Genomic DNA, 27,367 nt, shown 5'->3' on the forward strand with positions numbered 1-27,367 from the left:
TTCACCGCTGGAGACAGTGTGCGTCTGATGATCATTTGAGAGCTTAGTGGCTGCACGCGGTTGACCTTTTGTTATCAGCACAATCTCGCAATTATCTCTCAGTTAGGTAGAGATATGCCCTTCTGATTGCAATTTGCATTGGTGATTAGCTCCATTCACATTGAGATGAGGCTGTCACCTCCTCCCCGTCACAATGTTATCTCCTCCCTGCCAAGCCAGAGGAGGAATATGGATAGCTTGTGTGGCAGGAATTATGGAGCTAACGCAGCATTTCATCAGCACCAAATTCAACCAGAATTTAAAATAATTACAAGAGCAATGATGGCTATGAGCGGGATGCCTTGGTAAAATGAATGAGTCTGATTCACAATTAGGTTTTTTTACACAGACGTTCACCTAAACACGCCACTTGCAGCTTAGGAATTGTGTGTTTGGGAAAATTTTGAAAGAGCAACCTGGAACTGGATGAGTGGTTTCTGTCAAGTAGCAAGCATGTTTCCTTATCAAACAGCAGCCTTAATAGGAGGCGGCATATGCATTTCCCATGTCAATGTCCAGTCCTATTTCACTCCTGCAGATTTCTAAGACTCTTTGACTTTGGGAATAACCAGGATTTTGATAGAATTGGACATATATCTTTAACTCACATGCCTCTGCCTCTGTTCCAATCAAAATAGATATTTTGCCCCTTTGGTATGAATTGGGACCTTAAAGGCTTTGGAGGTGGCGGTGGTATAAATCACAGCAAATGTGTTGAACCATGAAATCATTCTGTTAACATGTCATTTATCTCCAATATATTTTCCCATCACTGCAGCAGCACGGCAGACAAAATCACGAGGAAACGTGGTGTAAATTATGACTCCTGCATGAATTGCTTTCTAAATAGGGAAATGTGTTTCACCTTTGGGTCTTTAGTGGCGGTGAGAGTGATTCATGATGAAATCAGAGAGATTTATCTTCACAGGTTTTGATGATTGCAAAGTTCTAGATTTTCTCTGTTTAATACGTCACAAACCATTAGCCTTTTCTGAGGTATTGTCCTTGGGTAAAACATGTTTTATTAAACCATACAAGCACTACAACATGCAATAAGCATTTTCATCATTCTGATATTTTACAGTTGCAACCAGTAATGTGTTTTCAGGCTAAAGGGTTCACTGTCATGTAGTTAATCTCGGTTGTATCATCTAACTCATCGTCCCTCCTCTCTGAAACACATCTAGATAGTAAACAAGAAATAAACAGTGTATAGGCAAGATAATATTCAATATACGATAAAAATATACCCCGGTTGTGGTTCATGTTATACATTGTCTTTCATACTAATTCACCTGAGTGTGATGCTGTTTGAATGCCACTGTAAGGATTACGTGAACAGTCTCTCTTGTCAAGCTACAGATTTAAAGGACCAAATGAAGAGACTGTGCTATCACCAGTTTGACTGCAGGGGCTAGCAGCAGATAGCCATTATGTCACAGTGTTGGTTGTGCTACAAGAAACCTGCACAGGTGGAAATGATTCTCATTCAAGGCGGCGGCTATAAACGATAAGAGGAGCACTGATATCTGTCAGAGGAGACACTGATGAGCTCCATGAATTAGGGTCACCTTGGTGCCTGGTTTGTTTGTGCTTCAGAAATATCTGATACTTGATGAGTTGTGACATACCGTAGATCCATGCATATGTTTAAATCTCAGGTAGATTATTCTGCTATTTCATGTAGCTTCAGTTTTCATCTTAAGTTAATTCCAAGGCTTTGGGAGTGTGTTTTTTTTTGTTACGACAGATATGTGATGTCCATGGTGACCATAAATGAAGGCAATGGAGCATGTCAGAGGCTGAAGTTGTAAAAATCATCAACTGCAAAATGAATTACAGACAAAGATGACAAAGATGGTCTGTGATATTTAATATGCGGGAAGGTTAATTGCTTGCGCCAATGCTGCACAGGACATGTAAAGTGTCCACGTAAAGTCAAACCAGTGTAAGTGTGTGTAAAAACGTGCTGTAAAGGTTAGAGGCAAGGGCGTCCAAGGTTGTGTTTATTCGGCCAGATCCCTGTAGATATTAGCCACATATTTAACAGTACATGTATCTGTGGAGTGGAGACCAGAACGAGCGAGATGGAAGGAAGAAGTAAATGATGGCTTGTCAGATGCAAGAAAGGCTAATCAAATCATGTGGCTTGGGGAGAGAAATCCAGACCAGTGTGCTGTAAGAGACAGCCCTTCATGGAAAAAGCTAAAATCTGTGGAGCAGAACAGCCAAGGGTGAGGGATATCAGCACAGTCTCTGGTGTTTCTGCCACAGAGTGAAATCTTTCAAGAGGTGAAACATCAAATTTGGAGTAAACTAAAGTTATGTCTTGCCTGTGTGTTGAATAATACATTGAATCAATGCATAACTAATAACTTTTGCTGATCAGTTCTGCAGGTATTTGATCATGAACGAAGATTAAAAGTTAAGAAATTCCCAAACTTATTAATGAATGTCCAAAACACTTTTCATGATAATCCATCCAACAGTTGCCAAGACATTTCACTCAAAACCACAGATGTCAAACTCATGGTTGCTCTACAGGAAAAAGTCAGGCTCCTCATGGCATCAGCAAAATCTATACATTCATTTTCTGGGGATCATTTCCAATATGTTAGATAGTTCAGTCAGGACTATAGACTGTATATGGTCAGGACCAAAGTGGTGGACTGACCTCTAGATCCATTCCTCTAGCGTGGTAATAATAATTGCAGATCCGTGTGTATTTGCTTTACATATTTTTGTTCAAAAATCATGAACAACAGTGAAACATTTTACTTAACTTGTTGGCTTTTCAGTTTGACGCACAAAGACTGACAGAAAAGTGATTTAAAACATCACTTTGATTTTGGTTTAGATAGAGTGAAGTAATGCCTTAACGTCACAGATTTCCCATCACCAGACACTCATGCAGTCTTAACCCCTGACAAGAGATCATTGGCTGGCTGGCTGGTTTACCAATCATGAGTAAAGGCTTTAACAACTCCTCGTTTGATGCTGTTATTTCACTGCTCTGTGTGGTGTCCAGGACTGCAGCATTTGGCGATGTGGCAGCCAAAGACATGATAAATGTAGTAGTAGTTCTCCGTGTTCATGCATGTATGCGCAAAGAAGTGCTGGTGCTCTGGCTGCGGTGATGGATGAGCTGAAATTTTAAGCCGGTGGTCCATTCGCTGAATAAGACTTTATTTCGGACCCTTGTGCTCATTCTCTGTTAAGCCTTTATAGAGGCCGATCTGTCTCTGCTGTAAGACACTAATTCTTACTTTTGTGTGTCTTTTAACCTCAAAAATATATGAATCTTTTGTCAGTCATTATCCTTCATTACTTTGCTAGACAGGAACAAGTCATCAGCATTGCTTGCTTTATAATGTCTGCTACAGTAAACTGTGGAGATGTGGCAAAGAAACATATTTTTATATCTTGATGATAATTGTATTATTATAATTATTCAAACCTTCTACAGAGTTTGTCTCAGTCTGAAAATAGAGAGCTGTGTGGAAAGACTGTAAGTAAGTCTTGAGTGACAATGCATAGCGTTGAAAAATAACAATGTTTTACATCATGTGGGAAAATGGAGAAATTATAAATTCTGCATATGAAGTATCTTATTCAAATATTGCATTGGCCTGATTTTTGTCTTCCTCCGTGGCTTAGTTACAGCCGCCAAGTGCTGTTGACACCTCTGTGATTTTGCCTCAATCCAGTCTGAGGCACGTCTGACAGTACAAGCTCTGCCTGGACCTGGATTTGAATAAGCCATTTGTGTTTACAATGTGAGCCAGCAGTCTCACAAATACTGAAAGAAAAAACTGCCTGAATTTGCTAAGCACAATGAGCGCACTTGACAGTGTTATCAGCAGTGTGCTGCTATATTGACTCTGTAATGTATAAGCAATATGGTACAACATCAAGGCGAGAATGTGTCTTCAGGCTCATATTAGAGGTTGCATTGAAGCAGTCAGTTACTGGCTTTGATCTGCACTTTGGAAAGGATTGCCTGTCTGAATCCTTATCAAAGACTCGACTAACTTAGTGCTGCGGAAAATGACAGATTTTTTACCCCAACATCCTCCCATCCCTTCCAAAAAAAAGGAGAAAAATATGTTAAAAATGTGTCAGATATCTTGTCGTTTAATGTGTAGCTTTGGTTTGTTTGTGATAAACAAAATGAAAACATTTTTTAAAATCCAAATTCATGCATGTCCCCCCCCCCCTTTCATTTTACTCTTGAGATTTCATATTCTACTTGTCTGACAGTGCAGTGAAACAACACGTGTGAACTCATTAACGCAGTTAATAAATGTCTCGACCAGGTCTGTCACTGTTTGCCTGACAGTGACAAAAGGCTCAGCCTCCAGCTGTCAGACTGGCAGCTCCCTGTGAAGATGACTGTACTCAGGCCCGTCCAGCCTTGGCTCCTCATACAGACCTGCCTCCTGTCATCGAGCGCGCTTGAAAAGTATTAGCCTCATTATAGATGGCCTCCGTAAATGCTGCTGACAGAGGTATAACTAGCTCCCATAACTTTTGGCTCCCAATGGCAGATGCTTGCTGCCAGACAGTGGAGGAGCTGTTATCATTTGTCACTTTTTCTGTGGCTGCCATAGACCTGGACCCCGACCAGCTCATCCTCGGACCAGAAACTCTCGCAGGAGTCTGACGGTCACACTCTGCCTGCCAGTGATCATTTGTCAGCTAACTCTGGAGACAAGCTGAAAGGCTTTCATTTTCAGCAACGATCATCATGATGTCATTTAAATTAATTTGATAAAGTCACTGTTTCTCATACTGACTTCTGTACGTGTGTGTTTTGTTTCAGAAATCCCTCCCCTACGTTAAGAAATCCAGAGCAATGGTGCAGAAGTTTTAACCATTTCATCGGCCAGTAAGTGTCCTCTGACTTTAACCTGTCAACCTTTGTCTTCCTTCTGTTTTAATACTTTTTGAAAGGCAGTTATTTTCTAGAAAGGGTTGTGGGAGCTCGCAGTAGATTATGTTCCACTAAGAATCATCTATTGGGAAGAACTGAGGCTGATTCAGACAATATATCGACCAATATTATTTTTACATGGATATAACATAAATAGATTTATTTAGCTAAGAATCCCTCTAATTTAGTTAATTAAGAGTTTGGTTTGGTTAATAAATAATGATATTGTAAGTGATAGTGTAAGTATTTACAGCATAATGTAACTTTAACATATGTTAATGAGGTACATTGAAGTCCATCTATACCTGTGAATATACTCATGCATTCGTCAAATATACATAAAAAGGCAGCCTGTACATCCTTTATTCCTTTAATTTACTTATTTATTATTATTTACAAATGTTTTTTTGTATATCCGACCGCACGTCATTATTGATTTCATTATGAATAACATTTCTACAGTGATATTGACCATATTATCAGCCAATATGAAGATCAGCCTCTAGTTCTGAGCCTGGTTTTCTTGATCTGTGACACTGTTTACGGGTTAAATCTTTTGGCAAGACATGTGAGTGAAAGTAATGTCGTTAATATACAGGACATAAGACTATAAACCTTCATATTACTTTCTTGGTATCATTTCTATGAGCAGCTACTCTTGAAAATGGCATGAGCCAATTAAAAAACACTAAAGCATCTGCCCAGTATGAAATGATATCTGAACATTAGCTATAGCACATTGTCAGCAGATGGGAGTGTGCATGTAAACATGGAGGGGATTGAAATTGATATTTTATAGCCAGATTCTATCAAGCCTTGTCTTTTCTGTTCATTGACTTTAATTTGTGTAAATCTGCCACAGAGGAACAAACTAATTCACCTGAGTTATCAGGTCTATCCGAGGCCCAGATAACTTATCATTTGCTCCACTGTGCAAAGCTAATAATGTCAGGGGTGGCTTGTAATGGTTGCTCAGAATATACAACCTTAATATCTACAGCGCAGAGGTGTGTGTGTCTGAACCATAATGAGAAAATAAAATTCAATTTGTTTGGAGAATTATTTGTGTAGGAACAGGTTTGGAGGTGCAGATGCAATAACTGCAAAGGGGCCAGTTGAAAAAAAAACAAACAGACCATCTGCCTTGAAGGTCCTTTTTGTGTCACTTGAGTTATTGATCTGTATCACATAACCCCTTAAACCAAGCCAACACACATTGTAGTGATGCTAGTTGTTACTTTTTACAAGTGTAGTTGCAATGGTTTTCACTGGATACGTTTTGGATTGCAGCTCTGTAATCTGGGTTAATGGATTGTGTGATATCATATCAGAAATAATCTTCCCAAACAAAGCCCAGCTGAGTTCAATGTGGGGAGGCTGGACAATGTTATCAAGCTTTGCAGGCTGTTTGTGAAGCCCTTTCAGCCTTATACATGTATGTGTGTGTGTGTGTGCAAGGGAACCTGAGGTAGGGGGGTGTTATTCAGGATAATGAATCCATCACCAGTGTCTGCACTTGTGCAGCCAAAGAGCTGACTTCTGTGACAAAGTGGCCTGCCGTTCAGCATCCCGGCAGCACAGCCCTGCTAATAGCAGCAACCTCTGCTTAATGTCCTGACGCTAATGAATTCATGGAATTAACTTTCGGAGCCGAACAAACTGATAAAAGAAACAGAATTTCAGAGTAGATTAGGTGGTAGGAATTAGATTGGGTGTTTTTCTCTATCTTTCCCCTGCCTGGAGTTGTTCGTGTTGTAGTGCGCACACACACACACACAAGCACACACACGGCGAGACGGTGAAAGTCTTAAACTGAACAAGTAATTGAACAGTACAAATGTAGATTGTTGATGGATGCGTCGTTGAGTTCAGGTGGGGATTTACAAGTCTTTTAATTTCATAGTTTTCCTCTCACAATATATCAAAACTGTCAGAAATGAAAGCTACATTTATTCTCCTGTGTGTGTGTGTGTGTGTGTGTGTGTGTGTGTGTGTGTGTGTGTGTGTGTGTGTGTGTGTGTGTGTGTGTGTGTGTGTGTGTGTGTGTCTGTGTGTCTGTGTGTGTGTGTGTGTGCTGCTTAACAGTCAATATTTTGAAAGTACTTGTATCAGCAGCTAACTGATGCTGAATTGTAGCCACGGGCCAGTATCACAGAGTAACATCACCTATTGGCAAACACTGCACATCACAGATAGGACTTACTGCTGTGCCATAGCAGGGCTTCTTGTTTAGACTCGGGGGGGGCATGGTGATAGTGACCATGTGGTACTCAGACAGAGAACGACAGATTAGTGTCCCAGACTTTAAAACACTTGTAAGGAGCTGCCTTGCTAGTGTCCGAACAGATCTGGACAAATCAGCCGTCCACAATGCTCAGGTGATGGCCTCACTGTTTATTTTGCTCTGATTTCAAGAGGCTTTGTCTGTCTGAAGTGGTCAAAGTTTCCTCTGTGTTTTTGTTTCTGATTGTAAGGTGTCTGATAAAGGATTTTGAGGCACGTCCATCTGTGACCCACCTCCTGGAGCATCCCTTCATCAAGCAGGTACATGACAAAGATGTGGCACTCCAACAGCAGCTGGCTGCTCTCATCCAGGAGCAGCAGGAAGCCGGCTGCAAAACCAAAACCAAGTAAGTAACGTTGGGTTATTTTTATTTCATTCTGAAATTGCAGAAGAGATAATGCTGCAGTGACGAAGCTGGTTGGTTCATTTGTGTGCTGTCATTGGAGACCACAGTTGCAGCAGATGGGTGGTGATATATTTTCTGTCCAGTAGGGGGCAGGGTCTCATCTTCTTATGCTCAGAAGTGATGATGAGCCCCAGTAATGGACATTACAGTGTGTGATTAAAGAGAAGTAAGGGGAGTGTGACTAATTTAGAAGGAGTGATTGTGCTGACTAACCTTAGATTAATAAATGCCATTTAGGCCAGCGGATGTGGCAACCATTCTTATAAAGCTCTTCCCCGCCTGTGTGATTAAACCAATGACGGAGTAAATATTCTGTTCAAGATTGATTTACTCACTAAAAATAGGTGACATTTCAACTGTACTGCCTTCTTTTTGCTTGAGTTTGAATGAGCTAGTTAGAGTTATTTTGCTACCATACAAGTTCCTTGTGTTTTGTACTGATAAATATGTATAGATATATAGACATGTAAAGACAGAGAGGGTGATTTAATCCTGAAATGTGTCAGGAAGAATAGTTCACCCAGACACTCTCATGGCAGCAAATGACAGAGCAGAAAGTCTCCTGTTATTTACCGGAGAAATACTGACTTTGGCAATGCTTAATCTTCATTATAAAGGAGTTCGCTGAACCTGCCCTTGACTGAGAGAGTCTTGATGTTGTGCCAGCTCTGTTTACTCCCGAGAGTGTGCAGAGTCGGTGCCTGAGCCTGATCCCGAATTCCTGTCCACAGTGAAAGTGGATAATGGGATTAGGAGCTTGTAGGGCGAGAACTGGGCTCGCCTGGTTTAGTCTCTCATGCCACAGATCAGCACACAATGACTCCAGATAAGAATAAAGACATAGAGAACTTAAAAGTAGCTGCCGTAGGTGGAATAGTGCGATTTACTTCAAAGCGGAAGAGAGGTAGAGGTCTCAAGTCCTCCTCCAAAAGGACATGGTGACGAGTATTCGCTTTAGCGGGACCACACATATTGAGCATGTGACTTTATTTCTGCACTGTTTCATTTACACTATATTCAGAATACAAAATGAATGCAAAAGCAGAGGAGGAAACCGTTCCTAACCTGAAGCTTGACTATTTGTATTCATGATAAGATTGATTATTTATTGTAATAGAGCATAGATACTTCGTGTGGATGAGATATTGGATTGTTTTTTGCAGCTTTGAGGAGTGTTTGGCTGCTTTTTCAAAAGCTTTCATTTAAAGGCTTTTTAGATTTTTTTTCCTTAATACAAAATCCAATGAAAAGTCCCAAACCAAGATTCTCTCAGTCTGTCTTTTAATACTTTCTGACTTAAGACCATTTATTCCTACTGAAGACATAAATACTTAGAAATACCTAATAAGTAAATGGTGTATTTATAATGTTTTCAGCGGTGGATTAAAACACAATTGGTGCAGGAACCGGTCGCACCGACACTTAGGAATCTTTAAAGGTATCCTAATTATAGAATAAGTGTAACAAATGGAGGTTTACATGGAAACGGTAGTTTTTAATATTTAGTTGTTACTAAATATTTAGACCCAATAACTGCTTAGCAAGCTGCGCTAACGTTACCTTGCTAATATGTGACTCGTTTAGACTTAGGGGTAGGTAATATGAAATATGATAAACCTGACATTTGATTAAAATGTATCATATTTTAATGTATTGAATGTAATAAAACACAAACCAAGAATAATGCAGTGTACCTCAAATATTAAGCAAATGAAGTTAGAAATCACCAAAGAGCGTCAGTTAGCTTAGCATGATTGGATATTTCCCGCTTCCTTCTAACCTGCACAAATACTAGTAACTCTGAAACACATCCATTCATGCATGTTCAAATAAAACAAACCCACATTTACAAATTAGTGTCAATTAATTTTAATGTATCACAAGATTGCTTTAAACTGCTTATTTTTGGCGTTTCCTAGCAACACATTCATACATCACTAAAGCCTTTACTGGTGAAACTTACTTTAGTAAATCACTGTTCTGAAACTAGCTAAGAGTTACTAACTTAGGAAGGACTTTATGCACAAACTTAGTGATGGATTTATTAATAGCTGGTGCAACCCAATTCTGGTGGGTAGCAGCAGGACAGTGAATGTGTGACTGACTCAAAATGAACTACAGCGCCCAGAGCTACATCACTATATGAGGTATAAGCTATTCCAAGGCTTTGGCCACACAGACATTACATCTTAGTAGTATGTTGGTCTTTTCATGGGCTTTGATGAGAATTAGTTGATTAATATATATATATAAAATATAACCAGTGTTTAAATTTAAATGGCTTAGCATACTATGCTACTGTGCATATGCACACACACACACACACACACACACACACACACACACACACACACACATATATATATATATAGACACATAAAGCAGTAGGACAGACACAGCGCTCTTTGGCTCTCTTTCACACACTCTCTGGTGTCCCCTGAGGTCTTCCACAGTCCCCGTGGAGCCAGCTGGCGCTGTGTTGACCTCTGCCCACTGGGGCTCATTGGAGAGTGATAGGTCAAAACACAGATGAAGTGCAATCACAGCCTGTGATAATGGGAGATGTGTCCCCTGGGAGAGCTTTAAGGGCTTCACACAAACCTTGGAAGTGACTGGGTCTCACATCCAACCAGTCAAACTACTGTTTCTCATTTGGTGGTCGTTTCACAGCTTTTTTTCTGAGGTATTATCATGTCCTTGGCTCCATGCAGGCACGAGCGGATCAATACCCGTAAAACCCTCATTATACAGAGCTGTCCCGATGATGATCTGGTAAACCTGGAGTTCTTGGATGAGGTAAGATTTAATGTGTTTATCTCATCATGCATTGATCGGTCCAAGGTACAATCTTGTTGATGCCATGTGCGTGTTCTGTTTTTTTCTTTCGGGCAGGAGATAATAATCAACCATCTCCAGAAGAGGTATGATGAGCTGCAGGTGTACACTTACGTTGGCGACATCCTCATCGCTCTCAATCCTTTCCAGAATCTCAGCATCTACTCTCCCCAGGTTGGTTATTGACCAGTCACACAAATGCAAACAGTGGTGTCCCAATCATAGTGGAAATGATGAAGGATCGCCTTAGTGGATATGCTACTGTATATAGTACTGTTATTTTAGTCTTTTGAGTTTTTAAAAAGTCAGTAAAATAAATCCATATTTACTTTAGATACTACAAAATAACAATACAAATATCTGGCATAAAATCAGAGTTTAAACTCATTATACCATTTTCGGCACAAACACTCAGGGTCTGTCCACCACTGGGTCCAGACTGAAATATCTCTGTTAATCAAATATTTAAGGGCTAATGGATAATTTTGTACACATATTCATTTTCCCCAGAGGATGAATCCTTTGGTGATCTCCTAACTTTTTTTTTCTAGCACCACCATGATGTTTATATTCTTTTATTTTTTTGTGAAATGTCACAAGCACTATTCTCCTCAAATTTGGTGCAGACATTCATGATCCCCTCAGGCTTCGTAATAACTGTTGATCCCTCATCGGGTCACAATTTCAATTTGTCCAGTACTTTGGTTTATGATCAAATACCTGCCAAACTCTCAGTTGTACTTTGTTTTAAGCGCTAATTAGCAAATGTTTGCAACGACTAAAATGGCCAAATGGTTAAAATCTATAACACTAATTATAACAACACAGAAATCTGTAAAAATCTGTGGGTTTTCTTTTGAAACAATCATTAAAATGAAAAACAATGTGCCTTCTCTTAGTTCTCTAAGCTGTACCACGCTGTGAAGCGGGTTGACAACCCTCCACACATCTTTGCTACTGCAGATGCAGCCTACAGAGGCATGGTGACGTTCTGCAAAGACCAGGTATTCTACATAAAATCAACCCTGTGTCTGCCAAGTCTGTCTTTAACAAAATGCTCTACAAACCTTCTCCCTGGTTACATAAGGGAGACATTTGTGTTGCGTGCTGTGTAAGTCATTGGATGTTCCCCTTTGTTGTAGTGTATTATAATCAGTGGGGAGAGCGGTGCAGGGAAAACAGAGAGCGCCCATTTGATTGTTCAACATCTTACCTTCTTGGGAAAGGTATGGTAGCAGTGTGGTCATCCTCATATTGTTATATTTGCTGATACTAGTGCTGAATACTGCATAAACTACCTCGAAATTGTACCATAGTTTATTAAAAGAAACATGTTGTTGCTCTCAGGCTAACAATCGGACGCTGCGTGAGAAGATCCTGCAGGTGAACCCCCTCGTAGAGGCCTTTGGAAATGCCTGCACAGCTATCAATGACAACTCCAGCCGCTTCGGCAAATACCTGGAGATGAAGTTCACACTCACCGGAGCGGTCATCGGGGCCAAGATATCGGAGTACCTGCTGGAGAAGTCGAGGGTCATCAAACAGGCTACGTATGTGCTGCTCAGGCTTGGTGTGATTGGAGTTCATCCTTTGTCAGATTTCTGACTACTGAGTTTGTTTTCTTTCAGGGGGGAGAAAAACTTCCACATATTTTATTACATATACGCTGGGCTTTACCACGAAGACAAGCTGAAGACTTACAGGCTACCAGACAGGACACCTCCCAGGTTAGCAGTTTGACTTTGACATGTTCATAGTAAACACGGTAAATGAACACTGATTGTCACAATGTGCATCTGCAGGTATATCGACAGCCAGCACCGCAAAGTGATGCAAGACATTGTCTCCAGCAAACTGTACAAGGAGCAGTTTGACGCGATTCAGGAGGGTTTCCGAAATATTGGTTTTACTGAAGAGGTACTTTAATTCTTAGTGTAGTTTATAGTATTTGGTCACAGATCGGTTAAGTGCTATAATATAATATGATTTTTCTTCTCTTTTTCTGTAGGAAGTGACCTCTGTTTACAGAATTCTCTCAGCCATTTTGAACACCGGCAATATTGAATTTGCTGCCATCACATCCCAACACCAAACTGATAAGAGTGAAGTGCCTAACTCAGAGGCCTTAGAGAACGGTGAGATACAATATATCAGGCAGTGTGAGTTGTAATACTCTTCTTTTAGCCAAAGAAACAGGTAGATTTAATGGTCTCCCTGGAGAGAAAAGAGTTTGCTTTGTGATTTAGATTAGATTAAAAAAGAAGGCTTTTTTTATGTTTTATTCCTCCTTGTGTGATGATGATTTACGGACTGCACTCTGTGGTAAAATGCCCTCCTTCTCTGCAGAGCTTTTCTGGGTGGATAATTTTTAAATGACTTTAGCTGTGTGTTTTTTAGAAAAGAACCTGTTACTGAAATGTGTTTGTGGGTCTCTTTGTTATATTTTTTATGGTGTGTAATGATGTATGTTTTGTGTAATAGTTTGTTATTTTGTGAGGCATTTTTCACTATGGCAACAGTGTGTTGGATGTCGTATAAGGCTTTGTGGGCACTTTTATGTGCCTTACACAAAATAAACAACGGATCAATCATGTTTTGTTACCCAGAAAATGGGACAAAGAAACCAAAATGTTCTGTAAGCAGTTGAAAGCAATTGTATCCAAAAGCACAGAACCCTTCTTGCAATTTACATAACAAATGTAAAGAAGCAAAAGATTGTTGGGGCTTATTTTTATGCTAATGATAAACTCAGATGAGCTCTTGATTATCAAACTGATTAACCCTCCCGTCTTTTCTCTCAGCCGCGTCTCTCCTCAGCATCGGCCCTGAGGAACTCCAGGAGGCTCTGACCTCCCAGTGTGTGGTCACCAGGGGCGAGACCATCATCCGCACCAACACCGTGGACAAAGCCACCGACGTCCGAGACGCCATGTCCAAGGCCTTGTACGGACGCCTTTTCAGCTGGATAGTCAATCGTATCAACTCCCTGCTGCAGCCTGACATGAATATCTGGTGAGCATGCTTAGTGAGGAACATCTGTGCGGACGTTCACTGTTACTCTCTCTTCTTCGATTATCTCGAGCGATCACGCAGAGTTTCTGCAAAGCTCTGATGACCTTTATGGAAGTCTGTAGAGGTAGATGCAAACATGCAGAGGAGAATATCAATGGGCAAGCACAAGACAAGTAAAAGGAGAGCAAAAAAAAGTTTTAATAAATTTTTGATACAGAGTTGCGTGCAGAGAAAATAATGTTCAGATGATTAAAAAGACTTCAGAGAGACTGCAAAGAGGCTGTTCATTGATCCAAAAGAATTCCTTCATAAATATGAGCGTCGACTGTCAAGGAGTCGTCTCTCAGAGATGTACAAAAGAGTTCCTGTCTGCATTCCAGTCATCTCTGCCGTTTCCTTATTGCCATTAATAACCTGGTTGCACAGGCTAAAGGTGACCTCTATATACAGTGGGTAATGACTGATCATGAAAAGTAGCAGCTCCCAGCGCTGAATATGAAATGCAGGGTGTTCAGTCTTCACGCTGTGTTGTAGAAATGAGTATTGTTTGTGCAGATATTGAAAATGACTCGAGGTTAAATCAATAGAGACTGAAATAAAACCATTTAAGAAGCTCAGAGTTTTTTGAAAGCTGATGTTTATGATTTTTCTTCACACTACTAGGCAGTCCAGACCAGACTCTGTATTTGGGTTGAACTTGGATTATCATTAAAGTTTTATCAATTAATATGGCTGCTGGGGATTTGCTTGTTCCATTACATTGAAGAATAAGTTTGTTTGTCCCCCTTTTCTCCTTTGAAGTGCCGCAGAGAGCGGCATGAATGTGGGAATCCTGGACATCTTTGGATTTGAAAACTTCAAGAAGAACTCGTTTGAACAACTGTGCATCAATATCGCAAACGAACAGATCCAGTTTTACTTCAACCAGCACATATTTGCCCTGGAACAGGTGAGTTGGACATACAGAGAGAGATTATTGATATGTCTGTGCAAATGCATCTTTCTTAATACGTCTCTGTACTGTGCTCGGACTGAATGCATCCAGAAAACGACACTCCTCAGCAATAAAACATATTGAGACAACAAATTCCCTTTAAAGCACTGTTATGGAAATCGGTCATTTTAATATTATTTGAGTGTTTTCACATCCATCAGGGCAGAGATGCTCTCAACATGAACGTTTTTGCTTTTAGCCGGGCTGTGATGTGTAAAGGATTGTTTGTACTGTGCACCACCAAATGACTCTCTTAATTGATTTAATGAAGTTGTTTACCCTGAAGTGCGAGAAGTCTTTATTTTCCTTGATGGGAATGAAGAGACATTAATCAAGAACCATTTTGCCATAATGCCTTTTAGTCTTTCTTTGCAACAGTCCTTTTTAAAAGGAAAAACAAGGTAGGGCTGGGCAATTTTATTTATATAGCACTCTTTATCGCTAGTAAACTCAACCTGCTTTATATTTAAATGCATACAATAACACGTGTACAGAAGAATAAGGAAATACAAGTAAGATCATTAATTAAGGCTGGATTTCACACATAAATAGTGATCATACTCCCTGCTTATTCTACCACTGGAACTGTTATTTGAAGCTACATTTACCCTTTACGCATTAATTACAGCAGTGATCATTGAAAATAAGGGCTGTAGAAAAGTTTCTCTTCTACAAACAAGTGCGATTTGCCCCTGATGGAGGGCTGGTGCTCAGTGGAACAGGGATTTTTATTTGGTGTAGATGTCTTCAGCGTTGCTGTACACAGAAACTGATTATTCTGAGTTAATGACTTAAACATGAGGACGGTTTAGATCCATTGGTTCCACTTTATTAGTAAAATATATATTTAAAACAACTTTTTGATCTGAAATTAAATAGATGCAATAATATGATATGACTCTGGGTTATTTGCAAAGAGAAATAAATTATGAATAAGTAAGTGGCTCTATTTGTTAGTTCAGAGCTGCTCTGTTTTATGCATTCAGTAAAAGACTCTATTATGCTGTAAACTTCAGCCATAGACACACACAGCCGGCTGCAACTGTTGGGTTTTGTTGATTAGAAACTATTTTTTCTCCCCACGCATGCACAAATCATATTTAGCCCAGATTGTTTAATTGGGTCATTTAGAGAAATCATTAACGAGATTATGCTACATTCACTGGTTCTAATTAGATGGAATACCAGAGTGAGGGGGTGGATGCCAGCCTGGTGGAGTACGAGGACAACAGGCCCATCCTGGACATGTTCCTGCAGAAGCCAATGGGCCTGCTGTCCCTGATGGATGAGGAGAGCCGTTTCCCTCAGGCCACTGACCAGACCTTAGTGGGTAAGACTGGAGCTCCTCCTGCAACATCAAACAGAAAAAGCATGAAAAATGAATACGAGAGGTCAGAGGTCGCTGCTTCTTTAAATGTAGCTGCAGCTCTGGCCAAAAACGGTTTATATGCTTAAGTTTCCTACCTGTGTTGCTTAAAGCATCTTTTTATTGTATGTTTGTCATTTCTTGCCTACAGATAAATTTGAGGACAATTTGCGCTGCAAATACTTCTGGATACCAAAGCGTGTGGAGCTTTGTTTTGGGATTCAGCATTACGCAGGAAAGGTATGAAATGAGTCTTTGGATGTGTGAAACCATCAATCTACTGCCTTGTTTGTTGGTGTGATAACTTCGGAGATTTAGCCGTATATTAACAATAGTTACAGTTTTTAAAATGCTTGTGACAAACACTACTTGTGGTAGGTGAGGTTTACTGTTTGTCTCTCTCTAAAGTTTAATACTTTGCACAATGTTTAGATAACTGAATCAAGGTGGAGCATGTGACCTATTATCAGACCAGTTGGTAGTTATAGCAATTGAGAGTTAATATAAATCCTGTTCAAATTTGAACTACGTCTTAAAAGTTCAAAATTAGGTTTGACGATAATTAATTGATAATAGACTTTCAGAGGATATAATCATGATGTGTCCTCTAAATTAATGATTCAAAGCAAACTGTCATTTAAAATTTAGTCTTTACATGTGTGAATCAATTTTTGTGATGTGATGTGGTGGAGATGTTTAAACACAGTTCAAAGGCCTTTTTCACAGCAGACATTTTGACTTATAGTAGGAAAAGATAATGCAGGTGTTCCAAATAACATTAACGATGGCTCTGTTCTTTTCAAGTGTCCCAGTAAGTCATGACAGTGTGACGGCCAGCCTGCATGCACAATACCTGAAGCAGCTAAATGGAATTCAGCCATCATTCATTTGTGCTTTTCCTACTGTGACATTTCAAGCTGTCTTCTGTGAAAAAGGCCTATTGCAAAGAATATCATGTGATCTCACTGACCACTTTATGACATACAAATTGCCAGACCCTATACGAGAGGTAATGACGATGGCTCCTTCAACAGGGTTCCCACGCATCCTCGAAAACCTGGATATTTGTTTGGAAATGGATTAAAATGACAAAATATCCTGGAAAATAACCTATATTGTCCTGGAAGATTTAAATAGTATTTTAGCCCCTTACTCAGACCGCCTACATAAACCTATCTTAGAGGAAAACTGCAGGAAACTACTCAAATCACCAGAGACACTGCAGAAGAATCGGCTGTGGTGAGAACAGCAGAAAGTGTACCTTAAACGCTGACCACCTACCTGTAGTGAACCTTAATCATGAACCCTGCGTCATTAAAAAAGGAGGAATAAAACTGGGGAAAATGTGTAAATACGAGGCCTACCAGTAAATTATGTGACCATTTGTGAGCAAGTGCTGCCCTGTAATGTCAAGAAAACTCCTTAGGAAATGGAAAATGTCTATGTGTTATGTCCTTCTCGACAGGTAATGTACAACGTAGATGGGTTTCTGGAGAAGAACAGAGACACCCTTCCTGCAGACATCGTTGTGGTTCTGAGAACATCGGAGAACAAACTTTTGCAGCAGCTGTTCTCCAGCCCTTTAACTAAAACAGGTATGCTGTGATATGTATATATATATATATATATATATATATATATATAGGCCTCGATGAAAAATAAAGCAGACCATAGAACATCTCACCCACTAACAGGGACATTATTCTACCGCTAACCACAATGGAAATGGAAATGGAAACTTTTCTTTGAGACAAACTATTGTTAACAATGCAGGGTTCTGACTGTATTACTCAGTGAATTGTGCTGGTGTCTACTGCTTCCATAAATGTTCAGGTAAGTGGGTTTCTTAAAGACGCGGCTCGCAGGCATCTCCTGGTCCCCCTTCATTTCAAGCCTCTGTGTGCCGTGCTCGGATAAATCTGCAGTCTCCATTATCTCTTGAGAGGCTCAGCTCTCTGCACGGCGCTCTGTTTTTATTTTCACTAAGCTGTCCCTCTTGGTTTCCCACTGCTGAATGCTATCTACAGATTGTGGGTGCAGTGGGATATTTTTATGATAAGGTTTCTAAATACCCAGGGGATGAAGAAATAGTATTTAGAGAACACAAAAGCAACTCTTCCCACCTCTTTTCTGTTGGTTAAATGAAGGTAGAGTAATGTGCTCGTCATTAGCTGTGGCTGCGGCCTCCTGGTCACTTGACTTAGCTGAAATGCTAATAGATGTGTTAAATTATCAGATTCCCACTTCCTACTTTATTTCAGCTAAGCCACATTATGTGATTCACTTCCTTTTAAGGGACCTGTAAATGCCTGCTTTCAGTCCCAGTGGCATTAAAAAGGAGGCTTCAATTCACAAAAGGCACCTTAGTCGAGACTCCAGCAGAAATCTGTGTGATGTGTCTGTAAACTTCAATTGCAGGTTGTGCACAAGGGAGCCTTCAGCCACTTCCTTTCTGCAATTAACGGCTTCAGAGGAGTGCACTCTGTAAAAACAAATTCAGCGAACACTTCATTTCAGTGCACAAAGGCGCTCAATACATACTAAGATGTGCTGTAATGTTTACTGCTGCTATAGTGTCAGTTAGGTCTAAAAGCTCCTTTATTTCCCTTTTGTTCCACTGCACTTTTGTTTGTCCTGCCATTCAGATTGGTGCATCAAGCTAATGTGGTGATTTGTTGCAGAAATAAACTGTTACTGTGTTGTGCAGTTTCTACCAAAGGTTACAGTTGTAGATTCTTCTGCACGTTCATTTAAAAGCAGCATTACTTCAATATAGCTCCCAGTCAACTCTGTTATTTCTTTGGAGTTGGAGGTCCAGTTTTCGTATTGCAGTTTGTGCAAACTGAAGATCATCTCATTAGATAAAAGCTATGAAACGCTCTGCTCCGGCTTATCATTCTGGAAAAGATGGAGCACCGTTTAAAGTGAGATACAGTATAGCGTAAGAAAATTATAAATCTATTCTTCAGGGTAAAATTTGTGGGGGGATTTAATTTGCATTTTACTTCACATTATAGATTCACTGTTATCTGTGAAATTACCATTATCTGGGGGGATCTGATGGAAATCTGTTTTACACCAGGGTGGTTTCACACTCTGGGTCGCCTCCACCGCAGTGTCACCACTAGGGGACACCCTCGTAGACTTGCAGCCTGACACTGTGATAGTAAAATAATGGATCTAGGATGGCAAACTGCACACATAAAGGCAGCTAATGTTAATGTTTCTGCTGGTACATGAGTCAAACTGCAGTGACACAGGAACAGTTTCTCTAAAACAGATCAATTTCCTCTGTGTTATATTTTAAAACAGACACACACAGTCCATATTAATGCGATATTTCAGTCGACTACTCATTCATTTCACATGCCAGACTGAGAATGTGATGGTCTGAGTATTGATGCCGTTCATGTTTGGAGAACAGTAGGAAACTAGGAGGGCCCCGGAAAGTAGAAAGCTCCCAGGCGGTGAATAGCGAGGCCACTTGAGCCCTGCAGAATGTGGGTCCTTGAGGCTTGGACATGTGGTGGTGTTTTGTCAGAGGAAATGGGATGTATTTGCATGGACAAATTCATCAGAGCCAGGGCCTTTCCCAGATCAGGGGGATCATAGTGTTTGAATTGGCTGGGCTCAGTAGGGCCTGCCAGGGCCTGGGCAGCCTGCGGTCACAGTATGGGTCTCTGTGGGTGTGGGTGTGTGTGTCTGTGTATATGTCTGTGTGTGTGTCTGTGTGTGTGTCTGTGTGTGTGTGTGTCTGTGTGTGTGTGTGTGTCTGTGTGTGTGTCTGTGTCTGTGTGTGTGTCTGTGTCTGTGTCTGTGTCTGTGTGTGTGTGTGTGTGTGTGTGTGTGTGTGTGTGTGTGTGTGTGTGTGTGTGTAGCCACAAGGCTGCCTGGCCTTACTGCTTGTAGCACACCACATCTGCACACACAGCTCCTCGGGACTTCCAGGCCTTTGTCAGAGCACAATGAAAATGGAGGATGTGCAGAGTGATGTGTGCCGTATGAAAAGTTCACAGACAGTGTGGGGATAAAGACAAATATTTTCTAGATGTTTCTCTTCTCATTCATATGCACTATTTATCTTTTCCTGGGCTTTAACACTTAAAATGTATGTGGGAAAAAAATCAGTGGTATGAGCAATATCGGCCCTACACTGGTGCAATTTGTTGTCCTTTTGAATAATTAGTATTCACACGAACTGAGCATTTAAAATATTCATGTGATTAAACTTAAGTGGCATGTATGTAGAGCTGCAGCCAGACTTACTGCTGCATTTTTGTCTGTTTACACCTGGAACATAGTATTTCTTCTAATGTTAGTAAGAAGGATACGACCATTATTTTGGTCTCATTAAATAGGAAAACTAAATGTTGTGAATGGACATGGAGTGAAAATTTACTAAGTACAGTATTTACTCAAGCATTGTACTTTTTTAGATACTTTATTTGAACATTCACATTTTATGCTACTTTATACTTCTACTTCACTACATTTCAGAGGTAAATATTTTACTTTTTCTACATTTATTTTACATAAAAAACATGTATTTAGCTTTTAAGTAGTCAAAGCAACTTCCAAATGTTATGAAACACCCTTAATTTGCACAGTAAAGTATCAGCTATAATTATAACATGATATATAATAATATAGCACTGACATTTTGCTGCTAATACTTTGGTGCTTTTCTGTAAGATTTTAGAACAGCTCTTCTTCAACAACTGTTTTTATTTACTTTTTTCATCCAAAGCCGGATAGAAATTTTACTGTAATGCTTCTAGTACTGACCCATAAAATAAGCCCATAATGTGTGTCCACAATCTCCAGCCTCACATTTCTTGTGAGCGACAAGATTTCTGGCATGAATTTCTATCTTCAGGAGGTCTCGTTCATATTTTTACAATAGTCAAACTAAAACAAACTCACACCACGGTATTCTCCTGTGAGATATCAAGGGTTATAAGTTCAAATCTATCGTGTATGTCAAACAATTTATATTGGTTTTTTTACATCTTCACATGAAGCCACAGTTGCAGTTCTCCCGTCCTCTGCATCTCCCTCCGTCTCCCTTCATGTTAGGAGATCCTCCTGTGTAGAAATGACAGGCTTTTCCCAGCGATATGACACATTTGGCTCTTTGTTCTCTCCCAGTGGAAGCCTTTTTCATCCCAGTGGGCAGACGCCACAGTCTCTCCCCAGACTTTCACACACTCTCGCTACCAAAAGAGACACTCACCAAGTAATACTTTTGTTCAGTTTCTCCCCTAATCGTGGTATTGGAGAATGTTTTGAGTCAGCAGTGGGATTTTTGACTGCCCCGCACATCAATAGCGAGGATCCAGCTCTCCTAAGTCACATGGTACAACATCCTTTGATAAATGCAACACTGTGTTGTGTCACTAAAAGCCAATTACACCATGCTTTTTATGATTGATCTGCTCTGACAGTAGTGGATGGCATTTAAATCAACAGCCCCCGGAGCCATCTCTAGGCATAAACGGTGGTGGTTATGGAGGGTGGGGAGGGTGGCAGGGGGTTATGGGTGCTTTAATCTCATTTGCTTGGTTGCTGAGTTGAGTTTCTAGATCACATGTTTTCAAAAAGAGAGCGGGAGAGCGACGGAGATATCCAGCAAGCCTCTGCTCACTCAGCTCGGGAAGGCTGCTCTCTCTTACAACTTTGATTGTCCCCCGTGTCGACAGCTCGATCCACAGCTTCTGAAGTACAAGGCGCACACTGGCACTCATAAAAGCATGTAGGGAGGTGTCATATTGAACGCAGGATTGCTTTTTAATCCCAAGCACATTGACTATTCTTGTCAATAGAACCCCAATACAACTGCCAGCTTGAGCTTTTTTTTTTTCCTACAGGATTCTTGCTGGGCTTAATTTTCAAAGTGAATGCACAGATGCCAAGGAAGGCTTTTTCTCTTTCTGCCCTCCCCCCCTTCCCCCCTTTCCCCTCCTCTCCCACTGCACTGCCTCTCTCTGTGTTTGTCCTGGAAGTCCATGCCAAGAGCAACATGCGTGAAGCAGAAACGATCAGTGGGACGCTCCTCCGCCGCCTGTTTCCCAAGTCTGAATGACCTGATGAGAAATGTTCCCCTCACCTGCTCTCCTCTTTTAATTATGAAGCTTTTATATTAAAACTCCACTTCTCTCTTATTTTAGTTCCCTCTATTTGAGAGCACTGACAAAAGTAAGAAGTGCTTCAAGCTATAACTAAAAACATATGTGGCCTTTTTCTTCAACTCAATCCACTGTCAAAGAACAAACCATCCCCTTTTCTTGCTCGTCTCTGTGGTTTGAATAATTATAATCCACATCATTAGACAAGTTCCCCACTGTATCTAAATTAGAAGGTCTTCTTTCAGGCCGGACATCACAGGTGTTCCCTTGGTTTTATGTCTCAGGAGGCAGAAATCTTTGAGGATACTGACTATTAACCCGTGCTCTAATCATCTAGTCAGGAGGGGATATGAAACCCGCCAGAAGAATGAATTAATACGACCCGCCAAGGAATACACGAAGAAAGCAGCGAGTGTCCATTTGCAAGGCTTAGGTACAACTGTCATAGTTTCTCTCATCGCGGCGCAGCCCCTTCATCTCCCCTTGATGGTGTCATGGAAGTGAGAGGCGTGAAAGCACAGTGACACTCCACGAGCCCGTTCCACTCGCAGCCGCTAATTCATCATGACAAATGTGCTCAGATGATCTGGCCCAGCAGCACTAATGGGGAGAGGAGAGAGCGCACTTCATTTGCACAAGACCCACTCCAATTAATCCATCCAGCTTTACTCTGGGCTAATTGGAGCGGGGCCCTCCATGCCTGTGTGCTGGTAATATACCCGACACAGTTTAACGGCTCCTGTTCTCAAAGATCATACTTTTTTGTGGATTTTTTTTTTGTGTGTGTGTGTGTATTTGTGCCGGAGGGGCGTTTGAGGTTGTAAAATCTGTCCCCGTGATTCTAAACACAAGGCCCTCTCACAAACATGTGTTCATAATGAGCAATTAACTGCTCATAGTTCCATGTTATCATATTTTACACTTTCCTTTCTTCTATTTTTGGTTTCAGATTCAGATCCTGTGGATATTTTTCCAAGCACATTATTAGCAAATATAAAAGTGCATGTTTGAACGTGAGAGAATATTTTGAATTTAGTTTATTTACCAAATGCAAAATGTATTAATAGATAAATAAATAAAAATTAGCAGATAACTATCAAATGCTAAAAGCAGTACCATCACTATCTTAAAAGACTGGTTGAGCCCTTTTGAAGTCCTCTCACATCATATGTTTTGGCTTGTTTTGACTACAGCAGAGAAGTGTGTAAGTGTGTGTGTGTGTGTGTGTGTGTGTGTGTGTCGGTGTGTGTGTGTGTGTGTGTGTGTGTGTGCGTGTGCCCATGCGTGTGTGTGTGTCCCATGAGACACCACATTGCTCTGGCTCACTTTAAAACCTTTGGCACAAGTAGGACGTTCTTTGTCTAAAGTTAGAAGTGGTCTGGCTGTTAATTAATCCATCATAAATTGATCTTGATCTCTTCAGGGTTTGATTGATGCCTCTAATACACACTCGGTAGTGCAGAGTCCTCTAAGGAAGGCGAGCGCTGATCCAGTCTTTAAGTTTTTGGCTCGTTGTCATGTCCTCAACAACTGACGTGAGTCTTGAAATTACATAGCAGAAGCCGACTACATATTTGCATTTTAGAAGTTCGTCTGTGCGCGGTAGAAAATCTAGAACAATTGTTGGCCTGTCACTTCAGCTTTATCTTAAAAAACTTACAAAGGTTTTCCTCCTTGCCATACACGGCTGCTTGGGTAATGCTGCCTCCTGTGTCTGCAGACGTATTTTTCTAAAGGTGTGTGTGGCACATCTGTGCAGCTATTGTTTATTCATGGAGTAAACCCTTTGAAATGTGTTAAGATACTTCCCACTCATTATAAAAATCCTGCCACCCATGGATTAGGACTTTGATGTCACCAATCCTGCTTCAAAGGCTTCTTTCACTGCTATTAATCACAGTTTAGCCTCTGAAGATATAGCCAGAGAAAACATTTGGACATCTTGTGCAGAAACTTTGAAATGTTCAGACTGTCTTGCATATGCTATGTTCATATCCTTTCCGCTGTGTGTGGGGCTGTTGGACTGCTGTGCACGCAGCTGCACTCCTGAGTCCATGGGATTCAGCTCAGATTTAGGCTCTTTCTCAACTGTCTTTAATGCTGTGCTGCAGTATGAACACTCCTGTTAACTGAGCAGTGTAGCTGTTCACTTTTTTCCCCTTGTATCTCGCACGTTTAACAAGAATAAAGTGTTTTCTGTGTGCCCATATTTAATAGTTTACTCTTAGTAATCATTTCTTCCCTTTATTTCACACAGCTGTTCAAACTATTTCTATAAATAACCCGTGACATGGCAACTTATGACGTTTTTTCTGCTTCGGTTTTGAACAGGAAATCTGGCGACGTCCAGAGCCCGGGTCACTGCTGCCTCCAGATCTCTGCCACCGCAGCTCAGTTCAGGACGCGCCAAGGTGAGGCTTGTGCTCCTGTAGCACAAATCATCACATCTGAGAACATAATGTTTTTTATTTGTTGCTCACAGGCATTGCACCATAAGAAAGCCAGTAAAAACTTGTGCTCTGAAGCATAGCCACATAATTGACTACCCTGTTATGTGTGCTGTCTTGCTTGTGGTGATGCAGCATCGCCATCTGGCATTCAGTGTCTTCGGCATAAAAGTCGTTTTTCAGACTTACTAACTATTGTTGTTTTGTTGTTAATGGGCACTTAACTATTGTAAAAATGTTTGAAAGTCCTCACAAAATCAGCTCAAATAGCCGCATCAACGTACTTCAATGGGAGGCCAGGATAGTTTGATGAGTGTAATATTCCACATTATTGACGTATTGTCAGTGAATCATGTTCATACTGAGGTTCATCATGCAGAGTGTCTTTTTATGGTGTCTCACAGTCTACACTGTGTTTTAACACAAAACATTTAGCCAGAAAGTTTCTTAATAGCAGGGTTTCTAACTTTCTCACCCCTTGACTCAAGCATTTTCATTTCACTGTCTATTTTACTTCATTTAAGGGGAAACATTTAGTCAAATCATAATGTCTGTAAGATATGAAACTGAAAATATCTTTGTGGATTTATTTTTCACATTATGATTTACAATGAAAACCCCTTAAAGGTGAATTTCAGCTTCTTCTTGTCTATCCAATTCTCTCTTCCTTTATTTCCATGTCACTGGCCGACATGTGCCATACTCACAGTCTCCCAAATACCTATTGAAGGTAAGAACTTTGTTGAAAATAATACAAGTTAATAAATCTATATATATTTCTAAATCACAGTCCAGTGAGTAAAATACATAATTCACTGAAATCAGCTGATCATCACTGTAAACTTTTACTTTGTTTTGTGTGCAGCTTCACTTGACATCAATCTCACTATGGGTTTGGAAAATGTAAATTCTTTTGATTTGAACTGTTTTTCCATGCAGCCACAATTCTGTGTTATTAATGTAAACAAATGCTCTGTGATGCATCTTTTTAGATTATAGAAATACTTAATGTGGGACACAAACACAGGCCAGAATATGTGGAAACGCTGTTCTACTTTGTTGAACTTCTATCTTGTTCAGTTATTCTTGAACAAGAAAGGGCTTCTTAATAACAACTCAGTGTGATTGATGTAATATGTATGCCACCATGTTCTCAATCAGAGTTGGGGAAAAGTTGACAGAAACACTGACAAAGTTAGCAGTGCGACCAGATTAAAGTGACGGTTGTTAGAATACTGAAAGTGAGTCCCAGTAAAACCGTCTGTTCTGTGTGATCTGCTTTCAAAATAGCGAAGCGTCCGGTTTCCTCCCTTCATGTGACTCAGAGGAAGTTTGACGCACCTTTTTGTCTCTGTACTAGGATGAAATAAAGTGTTAAGATATGCACTTTGCTACATAGACTTACCATAAAATATCTATTGCATCATTAATTTTGATGAAGCCATGAACTGCGAAGGCCATTAGAAAGCTTATATTGTGTCCTCGTTAATCCGTCGTCGTCGGGATGACTGTCTGCTTGGTGACGGCTAGTCTCATTACTCAGAATGCCGTGCAATTTTCCCATGCCCCACAGCAGTGCAGAATTATTCTCTAGATTGTTAGCTTTAAGTGTTTATGGGGCTATGTTATACAGACAGCATAGTTAGTACAGCTGTGTATTCCCAACTGGCCCATTTAGAAGAAGGAGACCTGCTGTAATAATACCTTTATCTCTACAGAGCCCACAGAGGACGTCAGGTTGCAAATAAACTGCATTTCATTTGAATCTTATGCATTTGCAGTAATGCTCCTGGCCTCAGTCTGGCCTGTTTATCCATGCAGCGTGTTCATTGTGAATGTCTGTGTTCAGGTGGACACCATGGAGATGATGCGTCACCCTGAGGAGACCACCAACATGAGGAGACAGACTGTAGCCTCCTATTTCCGTGTAGGTGTTTTCTCTTTATGCTGCTTAATTGTCAGACAACAACCAACTGTCTCTTCTCTTAGGTTCAGTTTTAAATAACTACTGAAAAAACTATTGAACCCCTGAAATAAAGCAGAAAAGATCACAGAACTCTGGTAATGTTAATAAAATGTCTAGTTTTTGGAAAATAACACCATTAGACCACAGCAGCCTGAATATATTGATGGCATTGGTTGAATTATCTCTATTTGCTAATTTTGAAATTTTGAAATCTGCTAATATGTTTTAATGCATGTACCACTCTGGGAGATGTATGAACTCTTCTTGCCTGCCTCTAAGAATGACAAATTCCTCAAACCCAGCCTGAATCAGGTTGTGACTTCTGACAGCAACTTTTAACGTTTTAGAGAGTGTGTAATAATCTTCATAAGATATTTCCAAGTTGTAAACTATCTTGTTAGTAGTTCATATAAATCTGATAACTCACTGTAACTTAAGTAACAGTATCACCTGATAACAAAAATGCACATAAAAGACAGTTAAAAAGCAGCTAAAACCCACAGTAAAACAGAACAATGAAAACAATATTTGTTGCCACATTAATCATTCCCTCCAAAGGTTTAAGATATCCTGATTAAAAGGTTTTACTATAATAACTCACACCAAATTCAGTGTAATCCAAATTGTTTTAATAAAACACAACAGTTTCTGCAGATAAAGAGCCAGATATTCCCTTCAGGATTGGTTGAGACCACAACAGAGCAAAAAAGAGACTGAATGTTGGTTTTACTTTACTCCAGAAACTCTTCTCTAAATGAATAATACTGTTGATCTGTGGCTGTTTTAAATAGTGATAATATGTTCATATGATAATATATACACTACCAGTCAAAAGTTTGGACACACCTTCTCATTTAATGGTTTTTCTTTATTTTCATGACTATTTACATTGTAGATTCTCACTGAAGGCATCAAAACTATGAATGTACACATATGGAATTATGTAGTAAACAAAAAAGT

The 27,367-nt window shown here is 40.2% G+C and overlaps 1 protein-coding gene across 1 annotated transcript in view; it reads left to right on the forward strand.

Moving 5' to 3' along the window:
• myo3b (myosin IIIB) overlaps positions 1–27,367 on the forward strand; it is a 65,965-nt gene that overhangs the window by 12,513 nt on the left and 26,085 nt on the right. The window contains 18 exon segments of the mRNA XM_051404595.1: positions 4,862–4,927; positions 7,447–7,602; positions 10,374–10,458; positions 10,555–10,671; positions 11,397–11,501; positions 11,640–11,723; positions 11,845–12,047; positions 12,126–12,224; positions 12,300–12,414; positions 12,506–12,632; positions 13,299–13,509; positions 14,311–14,458; positions 15,680–15,833; positions 16,021–16,109; positions 17,335–17,464; positions 24,326–24,405; positions 25,151–25,171; positions 26,291–26,368. Of these exon segments, the coding sequence (XP_051260555.1) occupies positions 4,862–4,927; positions 7,447–7,602; positions 10,374–10,458; positions 10,555–10,671; positions 11,397–11,501; positions 11,640–11,723; positions 11,845–12,047; positions 12,126–12,224; positions 12,300–12,414; positions 12,506–12,632; positions 13,299–13,509; positions 14,311–14,458; positions 15,680–15,833; positions 16,021–16,109; positions 17,335–17,464; positions 24,326–24,405; positions 25,151–25,171; positions 26,291–26,368 (2,068 nt within the window).

Source organism: Dicentrarchus labrax, unplaced genomic scaffold, assembly GCF_905237075.1.
Source record: "Dicentrarchus labrax unplaced genomic scaffold, dlabrax2021, whole genome shotgun sequence".
Classification (NCBI taxonomy): Eukaryota; Metazoa; Chordata; class Actinopteri; family Moronidae; genus Dicentrarchus; species Dicentrarchus labrax.